This window comes from Gopherus flavomarginatus, chromosome 8 (assembly GCF_025201925.1).
Source record: "Gopherus flavomarginatus isolate rGopFla2 chromosome 8, rGopFla2.mat.asm, whole genome shotgun sequence".
NCBI classification, from domain to species: Eukaryota; Metazoa; Chordata; order Testudines; family Testudinidae; genus Gopherus; species Gopherus flavomarginatus.
In genome coordinates this window covers 40,066,833-40,076,652 of record NC_066624.1, presented here as the reverse complement: position 1 = coordinate 40,076,652, position 9,820 = coordinate 40,066,833, and the positions used below count along the sequence as shown (strand labels likewise).

Below are 9,820 nucleotides of genomic sequence, written 5' to 3'. Positions count from 1 at the left end.
ACACTTCCGAGCTGCAAAAGTTGGTTCCAGCACCACGTTGCAGCTTATAAATAACTAAAACGATGATGACCGATGATTCTCTGCACTTCTACAGTGTCTGTCATCTAAGGCTCTTACAACAACACCAGGGAGGAAATGGGGATAAACTGGCCACAAATAAACTTAGGCTGGAAATCTAATCATCATGTGAGGGAGGTTCCAGAACAGCATCCCAATAAGGACTAGTTTTAAAATAGAGCTTTGTATATTTATGAACAGGATAATATGAAAGAGCTGCCTGCAGTAGCAGGCAACTGGACCTGATGACCAAGGAGGTCCCTTCCAGTCCTGAGGGTTGCCACTTGTCCAGGTTTTCCCAAGATCATCCCTTGTGTGAGGTAGCTATCTTGGGAAAATCTATAACAGGGTTCAGTACACCTTGGCAGCTGTCTAGGTTTATGGGTTTAGCCTCAATATCATCCCCAATGTCCTGTTTTTTTGCACCTCAGAGGAGCCAACCCTACCAGTCCTTTGTTCCTAACACTGTACAAACAGCCATTCACTCATTGCGTAGGAGTCACATAAAACCCAGCTTGATTCTCAGACTTTAGATGGAGACTAGAGTGCAGTATTCTTTTTTTGACATATAAAATGAGGCCCTTTCTATGGGAGTTCAGGGGGCAGGGTCCACACAACTGTAGCTAAGAAATATTGATTTAAAGGGGAACAGCAAAGTGTTGTTTAAATTGAGGGTATCAATGATTGATGCATAATATGGAGAGCATAAGTTGTCTATTAACTGGAAATCAACATTTTCCCTAGATGAATCAAACTAAGAGGGATCCATGCTCTTAAATGACAGAAGGAAAGGTCTGTGAACTCGAATGGGCTTTGCCAACTCGAGAAATAGCTCAAGACGTTCACATAATCTCCAATCCTACAGTAAAATATTAACTAAAGTGCAAGACGCCTAATGTCCACTAGGTGTCAGTAGCTGCTAATATTTTGAAAAGGCCTGACCACACCATAATTAGGATGGGTATCAAGTAGCATAGGTTTTTGTTTGGAGGCTGTGTTTTAGAACTGGGACCCTTATAACAATATTAATACCTATAAGAACATAAGAACGGTTATACTGGGTGAGATCTATGGTCCATCTAGCCCAGTATCCTGTTTTCCAACAGTGGCCAGTGCCAGATGCTTCAGAGGGAATGAACAGAACAGGGCAATTATTGAGTGATTCATCCCCTGTCATCCAGACCCAGCTTCTAGCAGCCAGAGGCTTGGGGATCTGAGAGTCAAACTGGATTCTTCCTGGTTCATGGATCCCCAGCAGGATTAAAGATTCTGCAGTTGGAACGTAGCTGACAATAGTATGGATGATCCTTGAGCCAGAACAGATTCAGAGCTTGGGTGGTTCTGCAGGGCTGCCCGTAAAAGCTCAGAGGCAGCAGCTATGACTTGGGAAGGGCTGACACCTGAACTTGTACCAAAACCATAACTCTGCTTTGGAGTCCCACCTCTTGTTATTTCAGTGTAGGTCTGTGTATGGACACCTGTTTCACCTGTTCTGATTCGCTCCTGACTTAAGCACACTCAGAAGAAGGCACTTTGACTCTGGGATAAGAGTGCCCCTCCCCAGGGTTTGTCTACATCAGTGGCTCTCAAACTTTTGTACTGGTGACCCCTTTCACATAGCAAGCCTCTGAGTGTGACCCCCCCATTATCAATTAAAAACACTTTTTTATATATTTAACACTATTATAAATGCTGGATGCAAAGCAGGATTTGGGGTGGAGGCTGACAGCTTGCAACCCCCCAGTGTAATAATCTCACAGTCCCCTGAGGGGTCCTGACCCCCAGTTTGAGAACCCCTGGTCTAGATGGACATTGCACCAGTCAAACTGTGGTGGGGTCCCATTGCAGCCACTTTAGTTAAGCTGCTGCAAATGCATGCATGGGCCTAGCATTGGCCATCTTCAGCAGACATGACCCTCATCCCTTCTATGAACCTGCTCACTCACTCTAAGAGCCAGCCTGAAAGAGGGGCAGGTGGGAGAGGGGAACAGGTCTGAGGAGATAGGGGCTTTGGATGTTCAAACAGCAAATATGCTCACCCCTCAGTCAATTCACCAGCATCTTCTAGCAGCGTGACTAGAACTCAGATCTCTGGATTCCCGATGTAGAGCTTTAACCACAAGACAGGGGTCGGCAACCTTTCAGAAGTCATGTGCTGACTCTTCATTTATTCACTCCAATTTAAGGTTTCATGTGCCAGTCATACATTTTAATGTTTTTAGAAGGTCTCTCTCTATAAGTCTATAATATAGAACTAAACTATTGTTGTATGAAAAGTAAATAAGGTTTTTAAAACGTTTAAGAAGCTTCTTTTAAAATTAAATTAAAATGCAGAGCCCCCCCGATTGGTGGCCAGGACACAGGCAGTGTGAGTGCCACTGCAAATCAGCTCATGTGCCGCCTTTGGCACACATGCCATAGGTTGCCTACCCCCCAGCTAGACCTTGCAGTCACGATATTAGTTCAGCGAGTCACAGCTAGTTTTGTAGCGAAGAATGGGCAGGCGTGGTTCCCCTCTGTGGCTCTGGGCCGTGCTGCATTCGGCCACTAGATGGGGCTATTTAAGCAGTTTGACATCAACTGAGAGTTTCCTGTCCCCGAATGCCACTGTGGAGTCTGCTCTGAGCCCGGCCGCATGGCAAGGCTGGTATAGTGGCGGGCATTGGCACCCCCTGCAGCCTCCCCCGACCCCGTTAGCCTGCAAGGCTGCAGTGTCCTTGCCTGATGACACCTGCCCCCAAGTGCTAACGGAGAGGGTGTCCCAGGTCAGAGCACAGATTGGCACCTGGCCTGGCCAGCAACGTAATCCTCACCCTACCCAGAGACTGGCTAACAGCCACCTGCCCCTTGCAGACAGAGGTGTAGGTCGGGGACACCATAATTTTGTGCCCGGCTCCAAGGACAGCAGTCAGACCTTGGAGCAAGGGGGTATATGCTAATCTGGCACTTCCCTCTGCCTTGTGGGGCCCCCCGCATCCCATCCTCCCCACCTTCTGCTGGACACGTTGATGACCCTGCCCTGCTCCCATCAGGTCATTCCCCCACCCACAGCCCTCTCCCTCATCACATATGTGCCAGCTTCCCCATGGCAGGCAGATTTCCTGGCCATGGACTCCAGAGTGCCATGAATCCTGATGTTAGAGCATCACACGCTTTATTTCACTTGTCAATGCCCTGCTATATAGTAACGCCCAGAACACAGAGCCTAAAACCCAGGGGCACAGCTGAGCTCCACCTGGGTACCAGCGCCCCTAGTGGGGGCATTACCCCATCGGGGCTATGGGGAGCAGGCTGGAACACTCGCTCTGAGCCCAGCTCCCGCAGTGTTGTCTGGGCAGGCTTCTTCTCTGAGGGCCCTCGCCCGGCTCCCAAAGGGGCTGGTGCAGCAGGGCAAGCTGGCCTCTGCCCTCAGCCCAGCAGCGCTCCCCAGCACTAGGCAGGCATTGCGCAGGGGAGGTCATGGTTTGGAATGGGAGAGTCCTCTCCCTGGCAGACACTTAGCTCAGCCGCCCCGAGCTCTGACTGCTCACCTGGGACAGGCGCGGGGGCCTCTCACCTCCAGCAGGACTAGCTTGGAGTTTGAACTGTGCCCCCTAGTGGAGAGACATGAAAATGCTTCCAAACAACCCTCTGGCCCCCATCACCACACACACACACCCTGGTGTAGGGCAGCAAGGGCTGGGGTCCTGGCACCGTGGGGTGGAGTCTCTGGCAAGCTCCTTTGCTGGCAGCACTGGGGAAGGTGGTGTGGCATTTATCCCCACAGCTGAGTCTTGCCCAGGTACGCTGGGCACTGTGGGGGTCACTTCAGACACAGCTTTATTGGCTGGCTGGCCCCAGCTGGCCCCTGACGGCAGCCTGCCTCCTGCTGTAACACAGACTCCTCCGCCTGCTGCCCCCCCTCCTCCACTTGCCCTTCCTCCCCCAAGCCTTCCTCCTCTTCCTCTTCCTCGCTGTCGGAGTCCTCATAGAGGCTGATGGTGGCTTGTACGGGGAAGTTCTCCAGCAGCTTCTCCCCCTCACTGTACAGGTAATCGAAGGACTTGGAGCGGGGCCAGAAGAGTCTGTGGGGAAAACACACTTGAGAAATGCAGGTTCCTTCGCTTCCTCTTTGGAAAGCCCAGGGGTGTGAAAGGGGCAGCCCATTCTGCATGGGGCCCAGCACTGGGCTAGCAGGGGGCTGCAGGTCAGGAGTGAGAGGCATTGACACAGCCGTGTGGGGGGAGCCCAGTGGTAGAGTAGCAGGAGTGGGGCTGCAAGGCAGGCTTGTGGGGCCTTGGCAGAGCTGTGGGGCAAAGGCAGGGCGGGACTTGCCAAGCAGGGGGGCACTGCAGGGATGGATAGTGGGGTGTTGGCCGAGTCAAGTGCACAAAGCTGACGCTCCACTCTAGCCAGCACCATGAGTACTGGTTACCCCCCCAGCGCACAGAAACAAGCAGCCTGCGAGCAGGCACCGTGGGGTACACGTACCTGACAGGGTGCCGGAACAGTGCTGATGCCTTGCCTGAGCCACCATCCACCAGCATCTCGCTGCCACGGGCCTTGGGAAACACAGAACAGGAATTTGGATCCATGCCTTCAGCACCTACGCTGCAGCCTCCCCCCAGCATGGGGGCTGGGGGCAAGTTAGGATCCCTGTGGGGACTGATGGGATTCCAGAGGCTAGGATGGGGGATGTAGTAGGTATACCAGGAGAGCCCGAGGGTCTCTAACTGGGAAGAATAGGATGTAACTAAGCAAAGGAAAAGTTAGTTTGACTAGCAGGAAAGATTGGCCTGCCAGTGGGATCTCTTGGGCCATGGGATCATCTCTCAAGGGAAGCAGGGGCAGCTCCGGCACACAGGACCCACCAGCCTAGATCAAAGATTGGACATTGTTGTTTGCAGTGGTGTTGTAGCCTGGTTGGCCTCAGGAGATCAGAGAGACAAAGTGGGTGAGGTCATGTCTTCTATTAACATCTCTCACCTACAGAAGTTGGACCAATAAAAGATATGACCCCACCCACTCATCAGACTAGATCAGAGGCTAGGTCCACGTGGCCTGTCTCTGGCAGGGGCTAGCAGTCAAAAAGCGAACAGAATGTTGGGAATCATTAAGAAAGGGATAGATAATAAGACAGAAAATATCATATTGCTGCTATATAAATCCATGCTACGCCCACATCTTGAATACTGCATGCAGATGTGGTCGCCCCATCACAAAAAAGATATATTGGACTTGGAAAAGGTTCAGAAAAGGGCAACAAAAATGATTAGGGGTATGCAAAGGCTTCCGTATGAGGAGAGATTAAAAAGACTTGGACTTTTCAGCTTGGAAAAGAGACGACTAAGAGGGGATATGATAGAGGTCTATAAAATCTTGACTAGTGTGGAGAAAGTAAATAAGGAAGTATTATTTACTCCTTCTCAAAACACAAGAACTAGAGGTCACCAAATGAAATTAATAGACATCACATTTAAAATAAGCACAAGGAAGTATTTCTTCACACAATGCACAGTCAACCTGTGGAACTCCTTGCCAGAGGATTTTGAAGGCCAAGACCATAACAGGGTTCAAAAAAGAACTAGATATGTTCATGGAGGATAGGTCCATCAATAGCTATTAGCCAGGATGGGCAGAGATGGTGTCCCTAACTTCTGTTTGCCAGAAGCTGGGAATGGGCAACAGGGGATGGATCACTTGATGATTACCTGTTCTGTTCATTCCCTCTGGGGCATCTGGCATTGGCCACTGTCGGAAGACAGGACACTGGGTGAGATGGACCTTTGGTCTGACTCATGAGGGAGATCCTGCAAGCAGGGAGAGAGGGACTACTCTCCCCACAGGGAGAGTGGCATTCTTACCCCCAGTAGTAAGAGTTGGGCTCATAGCCCAAATGTGGAGGGATCAGACCTTTTGCAAAGCTCTAGCTGATTTAATTTTGCCATGGTGCCTGTTTTAACCCCAGAATGTTAGAATCCTTTTATGAGCCCTACTAAACTCTCAGCCTCTGCGATGCTTTGTGGCAGAGAGCCGCAGGCTAACTGTGTGGTGCCCAGAAGGAAAGTATTTCCTTGAACCAGTTCTGAACTGGCCTCCCACCAGCGTCCCCTTGTTCTTCTGTTAGACCCAGACCCAGCACCAATGCATGCGCTGCAGGGACCAGCCTGCACTGGCCGGGAGAGGACATGGGTCCTTTCCCAGCTCTGAAGTGTCCTGTACTTTCTCTGTGGGATCAGGCAGGATAGGAGAAGAAGCAATGGCATGAGATGAAGAGAGGGGACGTTTAGGCTGAATAGCAGGGAAAGGTTCCTGCTCGTAAGATGGGGGAGGCTGTGGGACCTGCTCCCAGCAGACGGTGGAGAGCCTTGTTGCTAGCCCAGCCGGGACAGCAGCCTTGGCATGAGGAGCCAGCTGCACTTCTGGGGTTTTGTCGTCTCTCCTGGGCTCTGTGGTTCCTTTGCCTGCTGGCAGGACCGGCGCTAGGGGTTTGAGCACCCTAGGCGGACGGCAATTTCGCCGCCCCGCGTGCTGGTCCCGCAGCTCCGCTGGAGCTGCCGCAGTGCTGCCTGCGGAGGGTCTGGCGCTCCGTGGCTCCGGTGGAGCTGCCACAGTCGTGCCTGCGGAGGGTCTGTGGCTCCGGTGGGGCTGCCGCAGTGATGCCTGCGGGCGGTCCACCGGAGCCGCGCGAGCAGCCGACCGTCCGCAGGCACCACTGCGGCAGCTCCACCGGAGCCGCGTGAGCAGCCGACCGTCCACAGGCATCACTGCGGCAGCTCCAGCAGAGCCGCCTGCCGCCCCCTCCGGCAAAACGGCAACCACCATTTATTCTGGCTCCCTAGGCGATTGCCTAGGCTGCCTAAATGGTAGCGCCGGCCCTGCCTGCTGGTATTCTCCAGTGGGGCAGGGCACATGAGCGGTGCAGGGAGTAGGGAGGCCATGCTGGCCGCTCCCCATCCCTAGGGGGATCACGCCCAGCAAGGCAGTTTTCCTTTCCTTCTGGCTGGCTGCCACCCGTGCTGAGAAGTGAGCCCACTGAGGGGACGCGGCCCGGCCTCCTCCACCCACCCCACCCTTGCTGAACATACTCCCTGGTGCCCACAGCAAAGAGAGCCAGGGACGAAGCTGGCTCTACCCTTGGGACGGCTTTATCCATTGTAATCTCTCCCCCATGCCAAACTCCTGCCCACGTGCCACTAACCCCTGAGAAATCTCGGCCCTGGCCAGGGAAGAGGCATCCCTTTCCCACCACCTTGAGCCCTCTGAAATCTAATCCCCCACAGCAGCTACCCAGGGAGAGCCAGCCCTGCCAGCAGAGGAGCCAGCCTGGCACTGGCCTACACTACCCACTGCAGGGAGGGGGTTCATTTCACAGCCGCTTGCCTTCAAAAGGAGAGACTGTGCCAGCTTGGAGGGGTGAGGGAAGGTGCCCTGGCTTCCAGAGAGGTCTGCCTGCCAACCTCCAAGGTGCACCAGATGGGGGGTCTGCTCACCAGCCTCCAGGGACGCCAGCATGAGGAGCGGCTTCTTGCCATCCTCCAAGGGGTTCCAGCGGGGCGGCTCTGTCCACTAGCCTCCAGATGGCACCAGCCAGGGGGAGGGGTCTGCCTGCCACCCTCCAGGGGTCATCAATGGGAGGGATCTGCCCACCAGACTCCAGGGGGCACCAGTTGGGGAGCTCTGCCCCACTCGCCAGCCTCCAGGAGCTGCCAGCTGGGGGAGGTCTGTCCACTAGCCTCCAGTGGAATGTGAATGGAGACTACTCAACGGATCCTATGCATCAGGATGCCAGGCTCTGTACTCAGGATAACATTGCTTGGCTCCCACCTCACACCCCGCTCAGGCCTTTTCTGCCCCTGCTCCCGAGTGGTCCCTGTGTGCAGCCCAGCAAGCCCGTGGAGCTCAGAGGTTAGAGGTGGAAAAGGCCCAGCAGCTCAGCCTCTCCATCTCCTGAGGCCAGCACAGGATCCGGCCCTGTCAGGCGCTGTCCAGCCCTAGCTGAGGGATGGATCTCCCTTGGAGCCAGTTCCCCCAGTCCCCTGATCTCACGGCCAGGCAGCTTCCCACAAGCTCCATCCTGAATTCCCACTCTGCAGTGCGTCCCTTCAGGTGAGCTGAAGTCCTGGGCCTCATGGAAACAGAATCCAGAGCTGGAGGTCACCCAAGACCAGCTCCCTGGAGCCCCGATCAGTCCCTGCTGGACAGCGACCAGCAGTCTGGGGCCCAGAGCTGAATGCAATAACCCCAGGGGTTGGGGACAGCAAAAGAACCCAGGGGAAATACCTCGGCAACAAGGCTGCTCACCCTTGAGATGATGTGATGCAGAGGTGAAGGGCGAGCACCCAACCCTGCCTTCCGACCCACCTTGAGCCCCAGAGGGACCAGGTGAATTCTGGGGCTGGGCTGAGCTGGATATCCTCTGCTCAGGAAGGGTGAAACTTACCGGGTCCGTCTGGTCCCTGCTCTGCCTGCACAGATCCTTTGCAGTGGGAAGCCAGGGTCTCCAGAGAGGAGGGGATCTGCAAAGTGAGACAAGGAGAGGGGGCTGAAGCAGGGCCAGTCAGTGGTCAGCAGGCCCAGGGCATTATCATACTGAAAAGCCCCAGCTCGTCACAGCTGACAGAGCCATGGCATTGCACAAGCACCAAGGCAAATGCAGGCCCATAGCACCCGCGTGCCCACACAGGGCGAGGGTGTTCTCAGTACTAAGATCCCTTATCCTGCAGCCCCCCATCCACAAACACAGCCCATCCCCAGGCCTCCACCTCCCCCACTCTGGGGGATCTGTTGTTTGTGGGCAGACCCTGCCCCCAGACTGCCAGTGGCTTCACTGCCAGGGAGTAAAGGGGGACTGCCTCAGAAGCCGTACGCTTTGCAGTGCCAAGGGATGGGGGGGCAGGGGAAAGCACTGCACAGCAGTCTCCACCCTAACACTCCCCAAAAAGTAGAGCTCAGGGGTTAAGGGCTAGCGGTGACAGAAGGAGAGTCCATGCATCCTGATCCTCTGGCATGGCCTCAAGGTGTTCCCTCTGGGCCTCAGTTTCCCCATCTGGAAGGTGGGTTTGGACATGGGGGTTGGGGAGCCTGTTTCTGAGCCCCCAGGGCAGAATGGGAGAGAAGTACAAAGCCCTTATTAACAATCACAGACAGATGCACCCCGTTCTGTATGAACCCCCGCCCCTCGCCCCTTTGCCAACAGCAGCGAGACAGAGCACCACGCTCCCTACTCTGCCAGCCCCATCTCCTCCGACTCAGCTGTGCCAGCCACAGAGCGGGCAAGGGGCACTGTGGCCACAAGATCCTCATTACCTTCCGCCTTGTTCTCGGCCCTGCACAGGGTGCCCGCAGCCCCAGGCACCCAGGGGGCCCTGGAGCCAGCCGGCCAGCCCGAGGGGAGCATGGACAGAAGCTTCCATGACGTGAGCTGGCAAAGAAGGAGCGAGGTCTCTCTCTCCGGCCTGTCCTAGGAGCCCTTTATAGCCCTCCCGGCCTGGTCGGGGCTGGGGAAGGGGGGAGAGCAGGAGGTCCCAGGGTGTCCAGCATGCCCCAGTTGAGTAAATAGTAGCTCAGCGGGAGGCTGCGGGGAAACCGTCAACTCCAGTGGAAAAACAAAACACAGAAGGGAAAAGTTAGACACCATTTGTGAGAAATACCCCAGGAGGTTGGGGGAGCAGGGAGGGGACAATTAATGAGGGTGATTAGGAGCTTTGTCCGCATTACCCTAAGGGAGGGGGCAGGGGGCAATAACATGGGGAAGAAATGGGTCTGTGCAGGATGCCACAGC

The 9,820-nt window shown here is 54.8% G+C and overlaps 1 protein-coding gene across 1 annotated transcript; it reads right to left on the bottom strand.

Moving 5' to 3' along the window:
• Positions 1 to 3,116: 3,116 nt before the first annotated feature.
• On the bottom strand, positions 3,117 to 9,618 carry RIPPLY1 (ripply transcriptional repressor 1). The gene is made up of 4 exons (XM_050966234.1): positions 9,346 to 9,618; positions 8,480 to 8,555; positions 4,528 to 4,598; positions 3,117 to 4,121 (listed from the first exon to the last, which is right to left on the bottom strand). Exons 1-4 carry the CDS (start codon positions 9,450 to 9,452, stop codon positions 3,860 to 3,862), a joined length of 516 nt encoding a protein of 171 aa, XP_050822191.1. The 5' UTR covers positions 9,453 to 9,618; the 3' UTR covers positions 3,117 to 3,859.
• Positions 9,619 to 9,820: the final 202 nt, after the last annotated feature.

What these genes read in the sequence shown, in the direction of transcription:
- RIPPLY1 (XM_050966234.1), bottom strand. Translation starts at nt 9,452, where the DNA reads ATGGAAGCTTCTGTCCATGCTCCCCTCGGGCTGGCCGGCTGGCTCCAG. An exon ending in GCAGGGACCAGACGGACCCG is followed by an intron (nt 4,599 to 8,479) that starts GTAAGTTTCACC and finishes GTGTTTCCCAAG; the next exon opens with GCCCGTGGCAGCGAGATGCT. An exon ending in CTGTTCCGGCACCCTGTCAG is followed by an intron (nt 4,122 to 4,527) that starts GTACGTGTACCC and finishes TTTTCCCCACAG; the next exon opens with ACTCTTCTGGCCCCGCTCCA.